Raw genomic sequence first — 23,182 nt, 5'->3', positions numbered from 1 at the left:
GGCGATCGTGTGATACTCGCGCGTCGTCATTGGCTGCAGCGAACGAGGCCGGGGTATCGTGTTTCGCCTCACGTTGGATGACAGCTACAAATGGACGTAAAGGGGACTGAAGGATGCCGTTTGAGGCTCTCAGAAGGACTCTCAAGGGACACGAAGAGGGTCCTGGATATATGGGAGAAAGTGCATGAGCGGCAGACACACTAGTGCCCAACAAGGAGGCGGTGTATGAGATCAGACACGTGAAGTATGACATCTGACTTTGTGTGGCTGACAATCATGAGGCTACTGTGACTGTGACTTTGAAATTACGACTAGATGAGAGAAGAGAACAAGCCTCCACCTTGTCGATGAACACGCATTAAAGTGTTAGACCCAAAGTACTCCTAAGCATCCTTGACCAGCCCGCACTGTGCGGTCAAGGACGTTGCTCCCTATCCGAAGCATGTTGGTGACCGTAAAGGTAAAATTCTAGAAAGCTCGGTGAGCTGCCAACGCCGTGTTTCCCATCCATCCCGCTATGCATAACAAAGGAAAGTTTTGAAGTACTAAATGAAGGCCGTGAGAAAGAAGTCGTCGTCGATGGTCGTGTCTCGAGCGATCAAGACTGGGGAGGCCTCGGAATTTGGATCTTGCTCCACGAACCAGGGCCGTGTTCAGGCTTCTCGTTGATAACAAGGAGATTGGGCGATGAGCAATAACCGCCTGGCTCTGCTCTCCGCTCCTGCTCAACGTAGTGGCCTGCACGATCGGCTTCTGTCGCGTTTTGTGCGAAAGCTGCAGCTGGGTGGTCGTAAATCCAGACTTTGTCCGTCACAAGCTGCCCTGGCTCCTCAGCGAACCGGGCTTTCTTATCAGGGAAGCCGACGAAGTAGTTGAGGATGTCGTGAATCGGAGCGTAAAGACGTTCCGGGCGACGAATGAAAGAGAGCCAGCTCAGCGTCTTCTCGTCGTACGCTACTCGAACAAATGGGTTCATGTATATCCTGGATTCCGCAGGTCGGCCTCTTCCAGACATCCGATACTGCAGATCTGCGTGGATTAGACAGCACTCGGAGGCCTCCCAGAAAGTTTCGTTGTCGTGACGGAAGCGGAGCGGGAAGATGCTGTGGTTAGGCGTCCCATTCTGCGGGTTGGCGGGTTCGGGCTGGACTCCGGTCTCTGACTGGAACCATTTGGCGTCAAAAGCCACCATGCCGCCCCAGCAACTCCGTACCCGTACCGCATCTTTCCCTGCAAGCACATCACTTCTGCTGGTCCCTGTTCCCGCGCTGGTGAACCACGGGAAGAAGGGCAGCCCGGTGATCATGCCGTCGAAATCGCGCGTCGCGAAGCGGTCGTAGAACTTGAAGGGCATGATGTGGTCGACAGCGCATGCTGCAGCGTAGTCTGCCCGTCCGGTCGAGTCGATGTTGGTCGCGAAAAGGAGCTGCGCAGCTTCAACGGGGTCGAAGTTGATATCGTTCAGGTACAGGACCTTGTCGAATCTGACCCCAGGCTGGTCGATGGGCGCAAGGGCTCGGTTGCGCACCTCAGCAAGGAATGCAATGCGCTTGAGGCGTTTGTCGCCGTTGGGTAGCGTAATGTGGGGGAGGGAAGCGAGGTCGAGATCTTCGGATACAATGGTCGAGTTGCCTGGGGTTGTTAGCGATCTTTGCACGGCGGCACGAGGCGAAGCGTCTCACATTTGACCTGGTCGCGGAACGAATCCAAGGACTGCTTCGTCACCAAATCTGGGTTATCCTCATATATGCTCAGATGGACATTCTCCGGTCCCAGCAATTCCACGAGCTGCAGCACCTCTCTACCCCAAGCGCCAGACGTCAAGTCGCCCTTCTTTTCGGCGAGCGAGGCGGCTATGAAGACCTTCTCGTTGTAGGGGTTCGCGCGTCCAGTGTCCGTGGCTCGCTTGCGTAGCTCGTCGTAGTGTGGAGGCCTGACTGTGTAACTCGGGAAGAAGATGCCGGCAACTAGCACTAGGACGATCAAGAGGTACGGTACGGAGAATAACGTCCAGTACAGGATGCGTAGAATGGAGCGCTTTCGGCGGCGCGGGGTGACGTAGTGGGCGTATACGGCGCGATCCGAGAGCTTGTTGACTGCATTAAAGCGACTGCTCAGCCGGTTGAGCCAGGAGCGCCGTGGATTTGAACACTGTTCATCTTGGCCGACAACAGCTTCCTCGCCATCAACATCGAAGGACTCGCGCGGAACCAGCTCATACTCGTGTATGGGCCGGCGGGAGGGTTTAAGCATCGGAGAGTCTTGGGGGTCGAAAGGGGCCTAGTTAACTCAGGTCCGCGGGCGCCATCAAGCGATGATCGGGCGCAGGGCTGCAGTGGAGGCGTTTTGTAGCGTTGACTACAACCACAGCGGGCGTGAGTGTTTGTATATCGGAATGGGAAGCGGCGGGAAGTAGTGAGTGACAGCAGTTGGCACAACGCAGCGAGGTTCCGCTTCTTGGGGACGCGCAATTCACACGGACTCGCGACTGTTTGGTTGGGGTCACCCATCGCACAGGGTCCAGCTCCCTGACGACAGCCCTGGAGTGGAGCTTGCCTTTTCCAGCCGCCAGCACCAACTCTAATCACGACTCAGTCCTGGATAGCCGTTTCGAGCGCCCGACCCTCGCTGCTCTGACCAGAGGCTAACCCTCCGCGCTGCGAACTGCCCACATCACAGTCGCACCACGCCCCCAGAGCAGAGCATGTCGCGAGCCCTCCCACTTGCAACCCTCCTCGGCCACCGAGACTGCTGCATCATCATCAACATCATCAACAAACCTTAGCCCATCCTGGCGGCTGGGCCTTCTCTCGGTGATTAGTACCGTCATCAGAATCTGCACATGGGTGGCTTGGCCAGATGCTCGGCCTCTTGGTCTTCGGTCATTTGGACGTCGATGCCACAAGCGAAGATCCATCTCCCGGAATCGCGCGGAGCTTTCCGTCGTACGACGCTTGTAGCAGGCGCGTACCTGGCAGCGTATCGATATACGAACGCGTGTATACATTTGCACTGCCTTACACTACTCCACAGTCCTCAAACAACTGGCGCATGCCGTTGCGCAGACGCGTTATGCCTCACAGCCCATACTACCGTGATTGCTAAAGCTTACACAGCATACTCGTCACATCGCTTGATGCCCGTGTCTTACGACGTACGTGATGATATCTGATCCAACTATTGGTCGTCCCCTCATGCAGAAGAGCATCTGCCACGCTAGCGATGCAGCAACCCTGGCTTTGATCCTCCACGCTCGCAACACTATCCCCAGTCCCATCCCACCACTACCCACCTTTGTTCAGACTCGACACGGCTGACCTAGGCGAGCTGAGTGGACTTCGTAATTGCGAAATAGGAGACAGTGGCGCAGACCCAGTACTAGCCTTCGGACGACCAACACTGCCGGAAGCCGACGGTATCTTTGGTCCATTCAGCTGCCCCTCAGATGTTGGAGTACACGGTTCCTCAACTACCGGCACCGGCATGGGGGAGTAGCGGGGCACGTCTTGTGTTGTTGGTGAACGTTCCTGCCGTGGTTTCTGCTCGGACGGTCGATCGTTCCATCCGCCGAGTTTCGGTTCTTCGTCTCGGGCACTAGCAACGACCCGTTCCCTTTCGTTCCTCGGACAAGTGTCGTCGTTTAGCTTCGTATTGGTCTCTTTCGCTTCATCTCCCTCTTCTCGCGGCTCGTCCTGCCTTCGTCCCTGGTTCCTCGGGCTCGTCGTCCGCTGTCTCCACCGCTCGTACGTCCGAGACCGAGGTACGCTAGAGCCTATTACAATAATTGTCAGCATACACTCCGTGGAACAAACGAGACTTCAATCTACAAACGAGCAGCGGGATCAGGGTAGCATTACTCGGTGCGGGACGCGTCCTGTTCGTGTGCAAACCCCATGGCCTCGCTCTATACCCGCTCATCGGCGTGAAAGGGGCGTACCTGGCTTGATTGTCTAGTCCATCCGCCCCCGTTGTGTCGCGCATCCATTGCCGAGGATACGATCGAGGCGTATTCCACGCTCTCGTTGCTGAGTACGGATGCGGTGGGTACTCGAACGGCAACGTATCTGCGAAACCAGGCGTTGCTCGCGGTATTGACTCTCTTGGGACTTCTTGCGTGGCGCCGGACGGGTCGCTAGAGCATGACGACGACGATGACGACGATGGAGGCGCTGCTTTCTTAGGCGCTGCTTCTTTGAGCGCTTCCAGCACGATAGGCGGGTATTCATCGCAAATGTGGATGAAGTCGACTTTCTCATGCCGACGAGGGCGTTTAGCCGGGGATTTTGGCTTCACTGGAGGAGTTCTGTGATGGTTGGTCTTCGGCACATCCGTACTCATCGTCTCTGCGTAGGGCTGTCGATGTGGATACCGATCTCGAGGCTGGTACTGAGGCGGATACTGGATCGGCTCCGGCATCGTAGCGGTCGTCTGCTGGAACGGCTGTTGCGGCACTCCTGTCGGCATAGCAAAAGATGGCATCTGAGCCGCCACTTGGTTCTGCCATGACACTGGCATTCGTTGCGTTATACCCGGATGGTGGCACACAAAATCAACGCCGGGGCATTCATCTTGCCAGTCACCCGGAGGATAATATGACTGTCCGTACGGTTGCTGTTGTTGTGGCCCACCAATCTGCATCACTGGCCTAGCTCTCTCTCCATCTCTTTGTCCCGCCCAATTCCCATTGCTATTCCCATACCCCACTCTCTGACTCTCCACATCTCTCCCCTCATAACACTTCCTCGTCTGCGATCTCTCACTCCTTCCTCTCTCCCTCTCCCTCTTCGCAGACCTTGACCGGTGTTTTGACGGCTCTCGGTATCTCTCCAACTCCCGCTGCTCCACCTTCTCAACATAGATAACTGGCGGCTGTCGCGTTCTGTTCGGAAAGAAACAATGGAACCAATGCTCGAGTTCGTAGCAGCGCTGGTGGATGTAGCAGTGCACGTACCAGAGACCAAGGTAGACGAGTGCGGTGCCGAAGATACCGGCGAAAACGAGGGCGATTATGAGATGAGTCGTTGCCATGATTTGTCGCTACCTATCAGTAGCAGAGCTCAAGCCAGCCAACACCTTCTCAGCATGGGAAACAGCGCAGGTAAAGCAAAGCAAAGAAGAACGAAGACACGGCTTTGCATTTTACCCATCATCCCAAATACAGTCGTACAGAACTAACCTCTAGCATGTTTGTCGTAGACTCAACACGACTAACGACACAGCAAACAATTCAGCATGCTGTGCAACAACCCCAATTCTTGAACATACACATGCCAACGCAGTAGCCGCACCGATGAGGATTCCCTTGGCGATGTAAGCTCGTGTTTTCCCATAGTTCTTGTCCCGCAACGCTTGTAGAGGCGCCTGGCTGCAAATGAAGGATGGAGCCGTGGATGCTGGATGTTGGGTTGTGGTACATGCGAGAGGGACAAACTCGTGTGACGGGGGGAGGCGCTTGTGCGAGCGTGGTATGTTGTACAGAGGAGGTGAGGGAGGGGGTTGGGTAAGTGGTTTGTGGTATGGTGGGTTGGAAGTTGTTGAGTGGAGTGGTGTCTGTGTTTGTGGTTAGTATATTTCTCGATATCTCCGTAGTGGTTGTTGGCATACCTGTCTTCGATCAGATTTGATCTACCAATTCCCCTTGACGTCGTTGCCACCTCCCGCATCCCACGCTGCTCCGCCTCCGGTTGTGTCCCATCCTCCTCCTGCCGCTGGTGCTGCTGCTCCTCCACCTGCTCCAGTGTCGTCCCATGCGGGAGCTCCTCCATCTCCACCGCTATTGCTCTTCGCTGCTCCTCCGCTCTTCGCGCTGGCACTCTTGGCTTTACTTCCTCCAGTGTTACCATTTCCATTCCCATTCCCGTTTCCACCCTTACTTCCTCCACTTCCACTCTTGCTCTTCGCCTTACTCCCCCCGCCTCCACCCGCACTCTCCCCCGCCCTTATCTCTCCACCTCCACTCTTACTCTTGCTCTTCCCTCCCGCACTCTTACCACCGCCCCCTCCTCCTCTTATCTCCGCCTCAACATCCCTACTATACCCCAGTTCGTGAACCTCCAGATCGATAGCCCGCCGACAGCTCTTCATGAGGTAGTACCCGGAGAGACAGCAGAAGAAGGTGATGAGGACGAGGGTGAGGATAATGGCGTGGACGTAGTACATCGTGTGGAGGTGTATGAGTGCGTGAATGGTGTTGGTGTATGAGTGCATAGGTTGCTGAGTGAGTGAGTGGGTAAGTGAGTGGATGAGTGAGTGTGACGCCGTTGTGTAGTGTTCGTATGGAAAAATAGTAAGGGCGGCTGCGTACGATAGCACTGTCGAGGAAGAAAGCGCGGTGGTGAGATCGAGTGTCAGCGCGATCCAGTATCGCGTTGGTACCGGGGACCCGCGGGCGGGTTTGCAAAGCGCGAGACGTACTGCTTTTACTGTGCGGTGCAAGGCATGGCGCGTAGGTCAAAGTAGCGCGAGTATGCGTCTCTCGTGTGGAAGCGCAGTAATGGCGGTTAGTGTATAACTGCGATGTTGCGATATCGCGATTTAGAGAGAGAAATCCATCTTCACTTTCACTTTCACTTTGCTAAAAGAGATTAAAGCATATACAGTCATGTCCAACGCCGCATCTTGGAACATCCCTCCAGAAGAGGAAAGTGGATTAATAGTATGGATATTGTCTAATCATCATATATGTTATTACACGAGAGCATTGTATTCACTGCCCCGACATTCACTCCACAGCAGCAGTCCCCGCCTCAACAAGCTTAGGATTCGCTTTCTCGCCCCCACTCGGCGTAGCAAGAGTAATACTATCCTCTACACCCACATCCTTCTCCCCATCCAGAGCCTTTGCTTCTTCCTTCAACTGTTCCTGCACCGGCGTCTGCACCTTCGCAGCCGGCGTAGGTGTTGGCGGCGGCGGCTGCGCGACAACCTTCCTACTCGGACTACTCATCTCCCAAAACCGTCTCGGCACGTTCTTCGCCGGCGGCATACCCAGAAAGCCCTTTCCACCCATACTCTCCAGTGGTTTAGCTCTGCCTCCCACATAACATCCCAAATCGCCGCTCCAGACGAAACCGCCTCCGACTACACCTCGCAGTACGCCGAAAGCGCGGGCGTCGCGGTATGCGATACCCGTTTCCGGGTCGCGGTATCGGGCGATTGTATTGGTGATAGGACACAGCTTTTGGCCTGGTTTGAGGACAATCTCCGGCTCGGCTTTGGGCGCGGCGTTCTTTCGGGGTGGTTTCGGGGGCGCGATGAGTGTTTGTTGGATGTAGTTTGCTGCTTCGGCGGGGGTCCAGTTGAAGAGTGCGGTGTAGAGCTGGACTAAAGCTGACTTGTCCTTTTCCTTCAGGAGAGAGGCTGCTGTTCTGGCTCGCGAGGAGGATGTTGGTGGAGCTTCTAGGTTGGGGAAGTTGGAGAGGATGAGGAGGTTGCGCAGGGCTCGACGTATGACTTTGCGTCGCGGTGGCTGAGGGGGTAAGGCGGGTTTTTGGAATTGTGCGAGGAGGGCTTGGGGGCCGATTGCTGAGTCGCCGTTTTGCTGGGGTAGAGAGGGATGTAATTGGTTGAAAAGTGCTGTTTGTGCGTCTGAAGGTTGATGCTGTTGATTCTGAAAGGTAGAGGATTCCGTGAAGGGGAACGGAGGAAGTTCGTTACCATGCATAGGCTGGGATTGCTGATCTTGGGCGTACTGATCGATGCCATAAAGAAACGAGTCTTGGCTGGGTGGTGCGAACATTACAGTGCTTGGATGTTGCATGCCGAATGAGCCCATGAACACATCGCCGCCTTGAGATGCTGCTGCTGTCCAGGGTTGTTGTTGTGAGTTATCTTCTTGCGGGGGCATGGTTGCGGGTATTGATGATATGTGTGTTGAGCTACTGAACTGATCCAGAGACGGAAATGAAGGCTGTGAATTATCTGCATGGTTATCTGGAGCTTGTACCGGAAGCTGTGTAGGCTCTGACTGCGTTGACGTCTCTGCAGCCGCGACCTCCTTATTGAGCTTCTCTTCGAGATGCTCCAGACTCGGTGCGTCCTTGCCTGTGTACTTGAGCTTATCATCAACCCAGATGCCCGGCCCGCTGTAATATCGGTAGAATGGCCCGTCGATCTGTCGGTTCTTCAGGGCGTCAATCTTGGCCTGCCTCTCTGCTGCCCTGGCTTCTTCCGCCTCTTCCCATCTGTGTAGGGTTTTCTTGTTGATGCGCTCATTCCGAGCAGCCTCAGCAAGCCTCTCAGCCTGCGTCAAAGGCTTCTCCTTGGACTTCATCTTCCGCGCCTCTGCAGCCTTCATCATAGCCAGGGTGTCATCGCGCCTCCGGTCCTTCTCCTTCAGCTTGGCCAGCGTGGCATCCTTGTTTGCCACTGTCTGTTTGCGCATCGACATTCGGACCGGTCCATCCTCTTCGGTGGGTAGCCATGATGCCCTTTCGGACTTCTTCTTGGGTCGCGGAGGCGCAAGTGTGGGCGACTGTGTGCGGGGGACGTCGAGCCTGACCTTCTTGCGTGCTTGGGCGGCGACTCGTGCAGTGAAGGGATTCGTCGTGGCTTTGCGCTTCTTATTGCGTTCTTGTCGCTCGGCCTTGCGCAGCTCCTTCTCGCCCGCCTCGTCCTCGTCGGCATCGTCATCACCCTCTTCTGACGATGACGAATCCATGTTGTAGTCCTCCTGCTCATTGATATCGCCGCCTTGAAACTCCTCCTCGTTTGGCGCTTCCTCCCACTCCTCGCCCCATTCCTCCTCCTCGGCCGATTTGGCGAGCAGGATGGACATGCGATTGCCGGCATTGGATCGCTTGGCCCTGGATGTGACCATGAGCTCCGCAGGTGCTTCCTCTTCGCTCTCATCCTCGGATGCCTCCGACTCGTCGTCGCGATGTGAGGGCGGGGCATCCTCCATGGCTGCCTGGGGTGGCTCTTCGGACATGGTGGATTAGAAGTCCGGCGGCAGGCGCGAGGGCGGCGGGGAAGGTGCAGACGAGGGGACTGGAGCCTGAGGCAAAGCGAGTCGGACGGCAGCGATCAAGGTTTGGGCGAGGCTTTCCAGAAGGATTCCATGCGACAGCGACACGGATTATGCGCTCCAAGTGTGGGGTGAACGGTTGGCAGCATGGACTGCAGGGCGGCGGATTCGTCTGAAGTGCGGTATTATGCGGATTGTTTCAAGCGGCGTGATGGCAGCATGTCGTGAATTGCGCAGAGTGGGCGTGGAATCGAGAGCACGCGCCAGCATGACGCGACGGGCCATGGAAAGTCGCCAAGTCAGCAGCAAGGCTTGGCGCGGCCCGTCTGCATCTGAAACTTAGTGCGCCTATGATAGAATCAGATAGATAAACGTCGTTCCAAGGTACCGCACCATCGGCTGTCAACGCCTCACTAAAGCTCTTTGGGTCTGCGTGGCCTGTCAGCCTGTCTACTTCAGGACGTGCAGCACAAGGCATATCCGCGGTGGTCTGACATATATGTTTTCCAGAAGGGTTGTTTCGACTGTGTGGATGCTGCGTCGATGCATTGCAGGGTCGTAGTCTGTAGTCTTGATTGCGTGCCACATTGTATGCTAGATGATAGCAGAGACTCAGTAATGGCGTACGCATCGGGCTCAGAAAGTCTAATAGGCCGTTGGTATGCATGCAGGACCCCAACGCACCTCCATCCATGTTTAGCAGCAGCAGGCCAATCACGTCGCATGGCCGGGCAGAGGCACACAGTGTCCACGTCAGATTCTGGAGTAACGGACTTTCTCGACGCGCCTCTGTGTTTCAGACGCTGGCGGGCATGCGCTGCTCTGTCCCGCGGCCACCCACTAAGGACACAATTGCAGGACGCAGCCCTGGAGCCACCCGGGCGCCCTTTGTGTGCCCCTGAATTGTACAAAAGCAAAGCACCGCAGCCGTGCCATCGCAACCTCACTCGCCGTTGCACTTAACAGCCCACCTACAACCGTAGCCGACCGCGCAGATCGTGCCGTAACCTGTAACGTGCTTGTTCTGGCAGCCCGCCCAATTGAGCTAGTTCCCTCGTGTTCCTGGTGGCTCCCCATTTCTATCAAGCGAACCTCACCATTCATTCCCTCGCAAGCATCGCTCCATCGCTCATCGCTCTCTTGCTCCCGCCCGCGACAACTAGCTGTATCCGCCTCCGCACGAGCTCGCATGCGTAATCGGCCCTCGTCCGCTTAATCCTATTACTTCTGTTCTCCAGGCACTCCGGTGATCTGTCTATTCCGCCCGCCTGCTGCTGTACAGTACCGTACCATAATCGACACCCGCCCAGTCTCCGTCACTCCTTCGCGGCCTCCCTCGCCGTCGAGCTGCACCACCGCCCCGGACTGGATCCAACCCGTGTCGTCGTCTTCACTGTACACCAGGCTGCGCTGTGCTGAGCCCGGTCTTGCTGGCAATAATCCCTCGCCTCACATTCCTTTGGCCGGCACCAACCCTCCTTCGAACCCTTACCCTGGCTTTGGTAACCGAGTCACGACGACTATTCTTCCCTATTAGACTACCACGGTCACCGCAGGGTCTGTAATCCATAATGGCTCCCACCACCAACCGCCCCGAACACCACATCAACCTCAACTACATCCCCCAGCTGCCCCAGCCGCCGCACTCGGGCTCTTCGACGGGCAACACCTCGCCCGTTGAGCCTCCCAACAGCGGCTCTCTGCGCTTCGCTGGCAATGCCCCGAACCCGCTCGGTAACGCGAGGCTCGGGAACGGGTCCCCGTCGCATGAGTATGGCGGCCGCCTATTTTCCAAACGGTATGTCGCACCCTGAAACAAGTTCCGACTCGTGCTAACACCCTGACAGTGCACGCGAGATTCAGGCACAGGAGGGCTTAACTCCGCAAATGTGGGGACCTCCTACCAGCGGTAATTCCACGCCGCTGCGCGAGACCATCCCCGAGTCCCCCAACAGCGAGAACTTGAGCTTCCCCGACTTCAACAACGCCGTGCCAGACACCATGTCAGCTGCACCCGCTCCCAACCGCCGCGCCCGCGCTGGCACACTGCCCTCCCGCTTCTCCCCCTCCGCTGCCCCTCCCGGCCTCATGTCCGGCTCCTCGCTGCTTCCCAAGAGCTCCCGACCAACGCCCTCGACGAGCCCCTTCAAGCCAGGGCCAGGCACACCGACCGACAACTCGAGCTTCAACGCGCTTGGGTCTACAAACGCTGCGGCCAAGTCTGCACTGCTCTCACGTCTGCGTGCTGGCTCAATGCCTCAGCGACCGGGTGGCTACCTCCCTCCTTCCAACTCGCCGTTCGGCAACTCTATCTTCGCGGGCGGCTGGTCAAACCAGCGTGACCGTAGCAGCACACTCCAGAGCATTGCCTCCGTGCCGTCAAACGGACAAGGTTCGCCAAGATCTTCCTTCTCCCGCGACTCGCTTGCCGACACCGATGTCAAGACCCTTGACTACCTTGGTCTAGTCGACACCCCGCAGCCTGCGCGAGCTACCTTGGCTCCGTCAGACATCGAGCTCCTCCTCGAGAGCCAGAGGAACGCCAACAACCAGAACTCTGGCGGTGCAAACCGCTTCCGTTCCTACTCTGTCAATGCCAAGGAGAAGTACGCCGAAGAGGAGGAGGATCAATATGGCGCATACAGCGGCACCATCACTCCTGCCGAAGCCAATGCCCTTCTCATTCACGAAGCTGTTCGTCAACACAACCTCGAAGTCCAGGCCTTTGCGAACCTCGCCTCCAACGCGCGTCCACGTGCTCGCACCGCCGGCGTGCTAGATGCTCCTTCGCGGGGCATGATGCGGCCCTACTTGCCCGCTATGGGCCGATTTGACAACGGCATGGGAACTGGTGACTTGACTGAGGATGCAGAGTACAATCTCACTGAGGCTGTCAAGAAGCTCCACTTGCCTGGCTCAAACCTCGGCGACGATGGCACTCTGGAAGGACCCACTCGCTCGCTGTGGCTTGGCAACATTCCATCTTCGACCACCGTTTCGTCGCTCCAGGTCATCTTCGCTCAGTACGGTGGAATTGAGTCCACCCGCGTCCTCACACACAAGAACTGCGGTTTCGTCAACTACGAGAATCTTGAGAGTGCCGTCCAGGCAAAGTCAACTTTGAACGGAAAGGAGATCTTCCCTGGTGCCGGCCCCGTCCGCATCGGTTACGCTAAGATTCCAAGCGCAGCGGCCACCCCCGGCCACAATGGTCTGTTCCCTTCACCAAGCCCTGACCCACTGTCAAAGGCTCAGGCTGAGGGCACAGCTGGCTCTGCCGCCGCTACCAAGGTTGCTAACATCCCTGCGAATGTGCCTTTGACCACCCCAGAGCTCAGCGACATCCGCAGCGACATCATCCAGATTGTGAAGGAGTTGGGCGCCACGGATGACGAGCAGACAAGGATCACCACCAAGGTTGAGAAGGCTGTCCAGTTCAATAACTACGTCGACGAGATCCCGTCTGTCGAAGAGCCGAGCCACACTCGCATTCACGACGCTCCTAGACTGCGAGAGATCCGCAAGCGCATCGACAACGGATCCTGCTCCAAGGAGGACATTGAGAACATCGCCATGGCCATGCTCCCAGAAATCGCTGAGCTGTCTTCTGACTATCTTGGAAACACTGTCGTGCAGAAGCTGTTCGAGTTCTGCGAGGAGCCTACCAAGGAAGCCATGCTTCGCGAGATTGCACCCCACCTAGCCAAGATTGGTGTGCACAAGAACGGAACATGGGCTGCACAGAAGATCATCGATGTGTCCAAGTCCGAGACTATGCAGAAGATGGTCGTGGACGCTGTTCAACCTTATGCTATGGCTCTCTTCCTCGATCAGTTCGGCAACTACGTCATGCAAGGCTGCCTCAAGTACCAGAAGTTCAATGACTTCATCTTTGAGGTCATGCTGGGCAGACTCTGGGATCTCGCCCAAGGTCGATTCGGTGCCCGTGCCATGCGAGCTTGCTTGGAGAGCCACTATGCCACCAAGGACCAGCAGCGCATGGTAGCTGCTGCAATCGCTCTTCACAGCGTGCAGCTAGCAACCAACGCGAACGGTGCCTTGCTCCTGACTTGGTTCCTCGATACCTGCACCTTCCCAAGGAGGCGTACGGTCTTGGCTCCCCGCCTAGTCCCGCACATTGTTCACCTCTGCACACACAAGGTTGCATACCTCACCGTCCTGAAGATCATCAACCAGCGCAACGAGCCAGAAGCTCGTGACACCATCCTACAGGCACTGTTCTTCTCTCCCAACGACCAAGTATTGGAAAGCATCTTGGCCGACCAGAACTGCGGTGCCACCTTGATCTTCAAGGTACTCACCACTCCATTCTTCGATGAGCAGATCCGTGCGGATGTAGTAACAAACGTTCGCAACGTTCTTCTTCGCATCAAGGCGCAACCCCAACAGGGCTACAAGCGACTCATGGATGAGGTAGGTCTTTCCACTCGTGGCGGACCTGGTCATCGTGAGCACTCCGCAACCCGCCCCGCGTCGAAGGACAGCATCGCATCTGGACCGCCAAACCCTGGGCAGTTTTATCAGGGAGCGGCAGCTGGCTTCGACCCTGTCGCACTCCAACGCACAGCAAGCATGGACTCCAACGGTTTCGAGCAATACCCAATGGGTGGTGGACCCATGTACATGCCAAACATGCAGGCCATGAACAGCCAGCAGCAGATGCAGTACCAGCAGCTCCTGGCCCGACAGGGTCAGTTCTACCCTCAGATGAACGGCTTCCAAGGCCCCGTTCCGGGCATGGATGCCTACCGCAACGCGTCGCCTGTTGCAGGCCCCGGCAGCTTCAACGGTTCACCGATGATGCAGCCCGCCAACCTCGCCGGTCAGGGCATGCCCGGCATGTACCCTCCATACGGCATGTACATGCCACCTCAGCACCAGCAGGCGGCTGGAGGCAACCAGCGACGTGGCAGAGTAAGCAGAAATGCGTCCCCTGCTAACAGCGTTCGCCGTTAACGTCTCTTCAGAGATAAAAATCGCCTCGCCTGAGGGTTTAGATTCTCATCTCCTCTTAGAATTTACTGTGTTGCCAGGAAAAGCAGCACTATCTTCCTGTATATGATTCGGATCTTCACCTACAACGCATCTGCTAGCGAGCATTTTTTTGCAAAGCGGCATAACACCATACTTGCCATGTCTTCTCCTTTGCTGTCTTCGGACTCTTACGATTTTCATATCCTTTCTTCGCTCAATCGGCACATGGGCTATCTGTCGGCCGACGGTCCGTCTTGTCTCGTCACTCGCTCATAGCCATCTCGCTGGTGTTTCGGGGCGTACTTTGAGCAATGTTCTTCAATGTAGTCGCGAGTCGAGGGGCTGAGCTTACCTTGGCTCTGTCGATCGGATCGGATGATCGCTGTATCGATATGAAATGCGCATATGAAGAGTTTGGTTGGAATGATATATGCGATCTGGTGACCACGCAAAAGTACCGCTATATGGCATGATATAGGATTTTTGGGATGTTGGACGTTGGAACGTTTAGGTTCTCTTCCCCTACGCTGCGAGGGGAGAATGGGGGATCGAGCTCGAGCTTGCGAGCTAGATAGAATCAAGGTTCTTGCTATTTTACCTTTATGTTCACAGTTCTGCCCGTCCTCCTTGTTATAAAGGTGGTACAGCGTCGAAGCTTTGTCCGCTATGACACTCCTGGTAGCAGTCAGAGCTCAACTACAACAGTCATACTCCACCGCCTTTCCAATACCCACTCCACTCTTAGGGTTTGACATTACTATCTCTTCACAGCCTACTTTTTCAAATCGCAATATCTAGGCCCACAAAAGCTACGCTCCACGCTCTCATTGTCAAACCCACGATGGACTCAGTCCCTACTTCCTCACAGGTTTCACCGGAAGCCGACGAGCGCAAGACACCTATCAACGACATAGTATATTATAGCAGTAGTCGATACAGTGCACAATACGGTTCCACGAATTGCGAGCTTCTTCGGCGCATCTTACATGTCATACCGGCCAGTTGGCGCTGTGAGTGCCATCCTCATGTGATCAGCATTGCAGAATACGAAGACCGGAAAACCAAAGACGGACGCGCCGTAAATCTCCTTGATCCTGGTATAAATCTTCAAGACGTGTATGGGTCTGAGGAGTTCAGGACGAAGCTAGGCTTGGGTGATTGGGACGCCAGTGGGAAAGATAAGTGGGTGACTACGGATTGTAAGTAAGGGAGTAGTTGTTTGTTGTTGCTAGTCAAGCTGATGGCTAGAGTAGTTTTGGAAGTTTGGAAGGAGAAGTTGAATGACTTCGCGAACGATATCATTGCCGGGAAGGTGGAACTGAAGAGCGAATTTGATATAGTGCCGGAAGAAGATCATAGTTTTATAGGCCCTCGAAGTTACGGTACCCGCATGATCTCAGAGGATGGTAAGTCTACTACACGATGTTAGTCGGATCTGGGATGGTACTAATAACAAGTCAGTCAAAGACGCTTACGAGAACGCCCCGAAGGAGTCTCGCAAGCGTGATCAACGGAGAAGAAAGGCAAAGAAGAAGATACGTTTCTTGAACAGCATAGTGCCGTTCAATGAATCGGACTAGAGCCTGGAAACGAGAGAGATAGAGGCCCTTTTTACTTTACAGCCTTACAATCATGTTTACAATTTTAACAGTCAAGTTGAGTCCATCATAACATTCTGACTCTTACCTGCGCACGTACGGATTCCGCAGTTGATATGTGATTGGGCCGTGACTGGTACACTGCACACTCGTACGTGGTGTAGTCCTCGTAGCAGTCATTGCGCAGGTATTTATGATCCTAAGTATCTGCTCTCGCAACTTCTCACATCCTTCACAATACCAAAACTTCGGTCAGATATTGTCATGAAGTTCAAAATATCCTCCAGCCACTTTTTCACCCGCTCAAAAGGCTCCGCGCCGACCGAGCCGATCGACCCAGAGCTCTGGGTGATAATTTATCCCGAGAAGCTTCCCAAAGAAGGCAACGTGCCTGATGAGAAGAAGATCAACGCCCTCACGAACCTACCATCCCTCAAAACATGGGTCCTCGAAGATCTGAAGCGCGCGGACGTCCCAGGATGGGAGGTTATAAATGCCGGCAGGATCACATACAAGGAGGCTGAGGCAAGGTACAGGATCGATGATGGAGATCCTGTGGAAATTCCAAAGGGCCGAGAATGGGACTCAGACGGGAATGGACGATGGGCTACGTATGGAGGTACGTCGACGTACGCAGAGTCGCGTAAGAACTTGTAAACTAATGCACTATCTAGTTCTGGAAAGACTTAGAAGTTGTATATCTTATAGGACATGCTATGGTACCATGACAAAGAAGTCCGCCACCAGACAAATTTGGGGCTACACCAATGAGTTCCACATGTTCGACACATTCGGTAAGATATTGACGTCATCGCCCTATTATTTTGTGGCTCACGGATACATTATCGCTCGAAACGAAAAGGATATCAAAGAAGCTAAAGAAAAGAATGGAGGAGCTGTGCCTATCGACGAAGATCTTGCGCACAGGAATACTGGGGACAATGGATGGATCACGAAAGGCTGTAAGTCGCTCCTTTAGGACAGAAAAGGTATGCTAGGATGGCGACGCTAAACGATTGTCTAGTGCAAGACAAGTACCTTGACTACCTTAAGTTTCTGGCTCAAGAGAAATCCCAAGAAGACAGGCGTAGACGAAAAGTGTCAGACGAAGCTAGAGCTATCGAGGGTTGTGGCGGATAGCATATGATGGGTACGAGAGTGGTGACTGGAGCTTCTGTTTCGAGCTTGTATTCCGGTTAATGAGCCTTTTTGTCTGGGGATTACAGACGTCTATACGATGGAACATAGTAATAAAGTTGGCGGCATTGATTGAGGTCTCACCAACTTGTTCATAATTACTCACTAAGATTCGACATTAAATACCTAGACGCAATGGCTGAAGAGGAAAGTGTTGAACGAAGCAGGAATAAACCAAGAGAAAGGCAAGTGAATTTGGGCTCGATGTCATTAACGATTCATCCTGCGAAAGTTCCCGTCACTCATTATTGACTCGCATGATGATACAGCGAATCCAGAGTCATTCGACTCACACAAAACTTCGTTGTATTCAAGAGTGACACATATCATCACCAAACCTTTACGCAACGCAACGCTTCACTGCACCACACAGCGTCTATCATGTCACCTTTATCTACAAAGATAAAGTCGCACGTCTACTCCATAACCTATCCAAAGACATCTTCCAAGGAAAGCAGCATCCCCAACGAGAACATAGGAGTCGGCATCACAAACCACATACCCTTCATAACACTCCTCGAGCAGCTCGTCAACTGCCCAGACTTTAGAGCATGGAAAGTTGCACATGTAGGCTTTCTCACAAGGGGTAAGGCTGAAAAGAGGAACAAACGCAAAGAAAAAGATGGAGATATCGTAGACATCGTTCGTGGGGAGTGGAAGTCCGATGGTTACGGTCGGTGGGCTACTGCTGGATGTATGTAAACCAGACACCCACATCATGTCATATGACTAATCGTGTTTAGTGATGGCAGAACTCAACAGCATCAAAATTTACAAGATTTACGAAATTACATATTACAGCAAACCCATACCCTGCGTGCCTACCGACAAGAGAACCGGCTACACAAGCAGCCACCGCGTTGCCAAGGGTATTGAATATATTTTGACGTTACCTGGGTCATCGTATTCAAGGTTCGGCAAATGCGAGGTAAATCTCGTTGCGAACGAGAAGAGACTCAAGAACTACCAAAAGAGTGATGGAGGATGTGGGCGCCTCTGGGCAGAAGACGAGAATGGGGTGCTTGTTCACGATGGATGGATTACAAATGGCTGTAAGTTTTCCTTGTGGTGATTTGAAGCGTGTCGTAGAAGTTATGCTAAACAACAGTCCAGTGTTTGCCGTATGTGGAGTAGCTGCCGCCTTGATCTGCAAGGAGATGGAGAAGAAGGCGGACGGTGTTGAGGGCACTTCAAAAGCAGTAGACGTATGACAATGGTCGCAGAGAGATCTCTGGTATCACCAAATGAATCGAATTAAGATGCGACAGAACATCAGAACGAAGCCTGTGCTATCAGAGAAAGGCATTGAAAATACCTAGACACCTGAATGAGGATATACTGTTTGTTTATCAGTCTTCACGCCTCGCTCCACATGCAAACGTGGTGCGATTATCATGACCACCAACGCTTCGTCGTTCTTATGAGTTATGTTGCCCACTCTGATGAGATCAGTGCATAGTAGCATTCATTCTGGAATCGTACGTGCGGGCGAGATAGCGAAGCCACGAGCTCTGAGTGACAACAAGTGTAGCATGAGTACTCGTTTAGGAAGTAGTCATGTATTCACGAGAAACAGTCAGATGTTGAGTCATTTGCTCTATGTCACACAATGACACTGTGCGAGACTATAAAGTGAGGCACTTTGCAGCCTGGTCAATCACTGTTTCCCATTTCACACCACGAAGTCATCTACTTCATTCTCTTTGGCTTACACATCTACCGCAACAGTCCTCTCATCCATGAACATGAGTATCGTCAACACAGTACTCTTTTCCAAGAAAGTTGATGGAAAATATGAGATTGGGCAGTCCCCAACTGGCTATACGAATAATTCGTGGATCATGCAAGACCTTCCGAGGATCCGGAAAAAGCTGAAAGGCGTTGAAATGTGGAATTACAGGCCTTGGCCCGATGCTGACCCTCCTCCGACTGAGAAACAAATCGAGTGGATGAAAGAACAAGATGGGAAAATTGCATACTGCAAAGTGAGAACGAAGGAAGAAATCGAGGCGGACAGAAAAGAAAGAATTGAGAACGGCGAAGAGCCGCGAAACTACGATGACGTTGGGCTAGAAGTCTGGGCGACAAGAGACCGTAAGTTATTCTAATAGTGTTTAGAATCCGTTGAAGATGCTGATAGCCGACATAGTAGATGCCGCCTTCCGAGACAGTCTGGCAAAAGTTCGCGCGATCGAAGCTGCAGAGAAAACTGCATCCGAAAAAGCCAAGCGAGACGGGATGGAGAAAGCCGAAGAGCTCGAGGACTGATTAGCTAGCTTACGATGGCGAATGACAGTACAAGAGCGCAAGAACTGTACTGACTGTGTATACATTCTCGGCATTGGACCTCAAATCGAGTGTACTAGTTACTCATTCGCTTTGTCGCACGGCCACGAGGTTGACTCTTTGTGTGACTATCGTGACTTTGCATGTAGTCATAGCAGCATGACTGCGAATGACTGTAACTACCACGTGTATGAGTATCTTCCTCTTTTCGATCAACACTGCAAATCCACATTCATACTTTTGCCACTATAACCACGTCAACCTTCTCCACCTTATCACACTCACCGCGTTCCTCGAAATCTCTCAAACAAGCTCAACAACTTTCCCCATACAATGACGGAGGTATACGAGATCGAGCATCCCGGCAGCACCGCTCATACCACTTCCCGAGATGTTTATCTAACCATCGAAGACTCTAAAGTCGACGGTTGGAAAGCGAGGCCAGTGCCCGCAAACCGAGTGCTCGACGACGAGTGGATCAAGCCGATTATTGGATATTACAAAAAGATAATAGAGATAGGCAAGAATGGCAAGAACGAGCTTGTTTTAGGACAGGATAACATTGTGTACGGGAAAGATGGTGAGTGGGTCACTATGCCCTGTATGTATTTCCAACGAGAACAAGGATGCACATGGGTTGCTGACGGAAAGGGTAGTGTACAAAGCTTTGGTACAGGCCAAAAAAGACAAAACTCCGTTGCAGCATGTTCTGGATGTGTTTATGGGAAACTGACAGGTTGGGGAAGAGGCGCGTTGGAATTCATAAAGAGAGGGTGTGTTCTTGGGAAGAGAATGAGGAGAGAGGAGGCTCATTGCAAATCATTGTGGAGAAGGAGACCGAAGGGTACTGATGTCAGCTATTCGTTCAGATAGTTTAAAGCTCTCCATCTGTCTCTGAATCATAAGCACATGCTACAGATACTACACGCAAGACAGATGTGAGAGTTAGACAGTAGAAAAGTACCGTACTGGGAACAACAAAACTTCAATTTTGGCCGCCCCATATAAACTGAGCGTGGGTATCATATAGTGTGTAAACGCGCCGTAACTCCCTGACGAATACAGTTACATCTTAAACATCTTAAACATGGCAAAACATTGCTGATAGCACGCCCTCGAGGTCCTCATCGCGTCGAAACCCAAACGCTCAGTGACCGTTGAGACCGTCGCTGAATTTCCGCTTTTTGGCCTCGCGTTCACCGTCCTGGGGCGGGCGGTATTGGTCCAGCTTGCCCTGTAGCCGGTACGTTTCCCGCTTGATATTTTCGGCATTAGCCAAAAGGTCCATCTCGGTGACCGGAGCTTCAATACTAGCCAGCACGCTCCTAACAGTGCTGATATGATTGGCATCCTTCTTGTCATCGCGCCAGCGCGGCGTGCCGTCCGCCTCAGCCTTGTATTTCCACTGTCCACCTTCTGTGCGGTAACATTCTATGATACGGCCGTCGAGGCGTTGGTTCAGGGATTTGAGCGTCTCCCATTCGGCGGGGGTGACGGAGAGGGTGGCGAAGACTTCGTAGTGGTTCGCGTTGTGCTGCACGAGCAGTTGGAGGGGGGTGGGCATGGCGTCGTAGTCGGGGATGAGGCCGTCTTCGCCGTCTTGTGGGTCTATGAGCGGAAAGTCGCCGAGGCGGAGCTTGAAGTCGATGGTGTTCTCGTGTGGTGGCTTCCACTTGAGGATGTGTCTGTCGGTACCGAACTGGTAGGGTGTGGATACGCAGGTGAAGATCAGGCCGTCGTTGCCGTGTCGGAGGTTGGGGAGGATGCTGCTGAACATGTCCTCGAGCTTGTATGCAGGGTAGGTCTTCTTTCCTTTGAGTGCAAACGGCTTCAGGTCGTCTGGTGTAATGTTCTTGCCAAATGTCCTAGTCAAGCCGGCTTCGTACGGCTTGATGACCCATTCATGCAGCCGGCCCAACCGCTTGTCCAGTGTCCTTTGCGTCACATTTGTGTTATCCACCGCCAAGCAATCGAAGACATAGAAGTTGAGACGTGGCGCAGGCTCGTTTGGATATTGGTCATGGACCAACTCGCCGTCCAGGAGAGTTCCGAATAAGAATGGCTCGGCTTCGTTCAGGTGCTGGTAGTGACGTATGCGAAATGGAGGCTGGACGTTGTAGTAGTTGTTCTTCCTGTCGATCAGGAAAGTCACAGGCTCGAAAGCTCCTGTCGGTCCCTCTTGCCAGTGCAAGTAGAGCAGGCAGCGCAAGCCGTCCGTCTTCTCGCACATGTAGTATTCATTGCGCTGGAGCTCGGCGACGTGTTCGCGCGAGAACGATACGGGTTGCGCGCCGGGAAATCGCGGGTTATCGCGTTCGAGGAGTTCGGCGACAGATTGTTTGAGTGAATGCGCCTCGTCATTCGGGATCTGGAAGCCTGGAATCTGCGGCGGCGCATGCGATGGTAGCGCGGCGGCCGGCATATTAGGAAGATACTGGAGGTAGTCGCGGCGCTGTAAGAGATAGGGCTTCGAGCGCGATATAATTCGTATGCGGAAGCGATTGGAGGAGGGTTGGCTTTTGTTAGCGGTCGCAACAGTGGTTGTACAAGCAATAGATCGCCCGGGCGAGCTTACGCGCTAGTGAAGGGTCTGCTTATGTAATCACCAGCTGCGCTGCGTGGTGACGGCTGTAGCATGACGGGTCATGCTCCCGAGGTCCTGACCCCAACCACCGTTTAGACGAATGTTTAGTGTCGCATCAGATTCGTCGAAATTCATCCTGCTAGCGTACCGACTGCCCGATGTACTCTATCGCAACCATGGTACTACGACCGCGCACAACGCCGCGCTTATCAGCCATTTCCAAGCAAATAATACCAACATAAGAAACTGAAAACTCAGAGACATACATTCCTTTGCTCTTGCCAAGACTTCTTTCCCTCTTCAACAAAATCATCACCACAATTCTCACATCCAGTTACTACCAGACCCCATACTCACGATGAGCGACTTACCCACGGAGATATGGGCCATGGTCTTCGCATATTCCGAAGATCCTGAACACCTCTGGCTTGCTTGCCGTCATGTCTCCAGCAATCTGAAGGCTGCCGTCGAAATATACACCAGCACTGTCTTCCTTCCAAACTTCCTCACGGTATCCCTCGAATATCAGAGAAAAAACAAATCGACCATATCCTGCAGTCGCGGTACTTTCAAAGGATACTCCCCAGACAAAACCCTTGTTTACTTCGATATGAGCCGTACCGACCGGCCATTCATTCAGTACGTTGACACGCAGCGAATGTGTCTCTACGTCGACAAACTACAAAGGGGATGGACAAACAAGGGGTTTGAAGTGCTGGCGAAATTGAAAGGGCCAGATCACGACCGTGCGATCTTTGTCAGACTTTTGGATGGCGTCACTGCTAGCCCTGCGGATAGTAACGTGGGGGTTCTCACCTTTGGGCTCGACTTGGAGGATAAGATCCTGTCCTTTGACTGGCGAGAGGTCATGACCAAGAGCTTCATGGATAGTACTGATTGCGGGGGATATCTTATCGACCACCTGACGTGGCGCGGTCGTGATAACAGGTTTCCCTGGTGGTGTTAGTGGTGGTTTTGGACTGCTCTATCGGAAATGAAGTTGGGAATGTTTGTGGGATGAAAAGGAAGAAACAGCTCTGATGTGTTGCTAAGGATAGGCTCTATCGCGATTGCACATATCAAATGGAGAGTGTTTGAGGGCTGTATAAGAGGTTTTGTTGGCACTGAACTCTAATCAAAGGGTATGTAGTCTAATGGCCAAGACGCCCACTCTTTCGAGGGTGTCGTCGGGCTAATGAGCTCGACGATTCATGGAGATGCGGGTTCGAGTCTCGCTGTATCCAATCACCTTTTGCTTTTTGTATCGTTCTTTGGCTGGTCTATTGGAGATGGACTTAGAGATGTCTGGCGAGGGACAACAAAGAACCGCCATGACGAATGCGACAAAGAAGCACCACGAGGACTGTACATCGCGATTAAGGACATCTTCGCGGTATTTAAGAGGTATTATCCGTGTTAAATTTCAGTCAAAGGGTACATGGTCTAATGGCAAAGGCGCCCACTCTTACGAAAGTGAGAGTGACGCTGGACTAGACGGTAACGTCTAGCACAGCGGAAGGAGATGCGGGTTCGAGTCTCGCTGTATCCAATTGCATT

General features: G+C 53.5%; 9 protein-coding genes and 2 non-coding genes across 11 annotated transcripts; 7 read left to right on the top strand and 4 right to left on the bottom strand.

Moving 5' to 3' along the window:
• Positions 1-598: 598 nt before the first annotated feature.
• J4E83_000805 (uncharacterized protein) lies at positions 599-2,253 on the bottom strand (the record flags this gene model as incomplete). The annotated part of the gene is made up of 2 exons (XM_049327763.1): positions 599-1,632; positions 1,683-2,253. The coding sequence occupies 2 exons, from the start codon at positions 2,251-2,253 to the stop codon at positions 599-601; spliced, it is 1,605 nt and encodes a 534-aa protein (XP_049193908.1).
• Positions 2,254-5,625: 3,372 nt separating this feature from the next.
• On the bottom strand, positions 5,626-6,159 carry J4E83_000804 (uncharacterized protein; the record flags this gene model as incomplete). Its single annotated transcript, XM_049327762.1, has 1 exon — positions 5,626-6,159. The coding sequence occupies one exon, from the start codon at positions 6,157-6,159 to the stop codon at positions 5,626-5,628; it is 534 nt and encodes a 177-aa protein (XP_049193907.1).
• Positions 6,160-6,721: 562 nt separating this feature from the next.
• Positions 6,722-8,929, bottom strand: J4E83_000803 (uncharacterized protein; the record flags this gene model as incomplete). Its single annotated transcript, XM_049327761.1, has 1 exon — positions 6,722-8,929. The coding sequence occupies one exon, from the start codon at positions 8,927-8,929 to the stop codon at positions 6,722-6,724; it is 2,208 nt and encodes a 735-aa protein (XP_049193906.1).
• Positions 8,930-10,536: 1,607 nt separating this feature from the next.
• On the top strand, positions 10,537-13,942 carry J4E83_000802 (uncharacterized protein; the record flags this gene model as incomplete). The annotated part of the gene is made up of 2 exons (XM_049327760.1): positions 10,537-10,763; positions 10,813-13,942. 2 exons carry the CDS (start codon positions 10,537-10,539, stop codon positions 13,940-13,942), a joined length of 3,357 nt encoding a protein of 1,118 aa, XP_049193905.1.
• An 859-nt stretch (positions 13,943-14,801) lies between these two features.
• On the top strand, positions 14,802-15,540 carry J4E83_000801 (uncharacterized protein; the record flags this gene model as incomplete). Its single annotated transcript, XM_049327759.1, has 4 exons — positions 14,802-14,970; positions 15,028-15,159; positions 15,211-15,366; positions 15,422-15,540. 4 exons carry the CDS (start codon positions 14,802-14,804, stop codon positions 15,538-15,540), a joined length of 576 nt encoding a protein of 191 aa, XP_049193904.1.
• A 282-nt stretch (positions 15,541-15,822) lies between these two features.
• On the top strand, positions 15,823-16,215 carry J4E83_000800 (uncharacterized protein; the record flags this gene model as incomplete). Its single annotated transcript, XM_049327758.1, is given in 2 exon segments — positions 15,823-15,827; positions 15,846-16,215. 2 exon segments carry the CDS (start codon positions 15,823-15,825, stop codon positions 16,213-16,215), a joined length of 375 nt encoding a protein of 124 aa, XP_049193903.1.
• Positions 16,216-16,282: 67 nt separating this feature from the next.
• J4E83_000799 (uncharacterized protein) lies at positions 16,283-17,457 on the top strand (the record flags this gene model as incomplete). Its single annotated transcript, XM_049327757.1, has 2 exons — positions 16,283-16,520; positions 17,129-17,457. The coding sequence occupies 2 exons, from the start codon at positions 16,283-16,285 to the stop codon at positions 17,455-17,457; spliced, it is 567 nt and encodes a 188-aa protein (XP_049193902.1).
• Positions 17,458-18,704: 1,247 nt separating this feature from the next.
• J4E83_000798 (uncharacterized protein) lies at positions 18,705-19,023 on the top strand (the record flags this gene model as incomplete). The annotated part of the gene is made up of 2 exons (XM_049327756.1): positions 18,705-18,849; positions 18,896-19,023. 2 exons carry the CDS (start codon positions 18,705-18,707, stop codon positions 19,021-19,023), a joined length of 273 nt encoding a protein of 90 aa, XP_049193901.1.
• Positions 19,024-20,188: 1,165 nt separating this feature from the next.
• Positions 20,189-21,463, bottom strand: J4E83_000797 (uncharacterized protein; the record flags this gene model as incomplete). The annotated part of the gene is made up of 1 exon (XM_049327755.1): positions 20,189-21,463. One exon carries the CDS (start codon positions 21,461-21,463, stop codon positions 20,189-20,191), a length of 1,275 nt encoding a protein of 424 aa, XP_049193900.1.
• A 1,302-nt stretch (positions 21,464-22,765) lies between these two features.
• On the top strand, positions 22,766-22,869 carry J4E83_000796. The gene has a single exon. It is a non-coding gene; the product is annotated as a tRNA-Glu (tRNA).
• Positions 22,870-23,057: 188 nt separating this feature from the next.
• On the top strand, positions 23,058-23,174 carry J4E83_000795. The gene has a single exon. It is a non-coding gene; the product is annotated as a tRNA-Val (tRNA).
• Positions 23,175-23,182: the final 8 nt, after the last annotated feature.

The sequence above is a fragment of the Alternaria metachromatica genome (assembly GCF_023757995.1).
Source record: "Alternaria metachromatica strain BMP 0045 chromosome Unknown scaffold_1, whole genome shotgun sequence".
NCBI classification, from domain to species: domain Eukaryota; kingdom Fungi; phylum Ascomycota; class Dothideomycetes; order Pleosporales; family Pleosporaceae; genus Alternaria; species Alternaria metachromatica.
The sequence above is the reverse complement of the archived record's forward strand: the minus strand, read 5'-3'. Positions and strand labels throughout refer to the sequence as shown.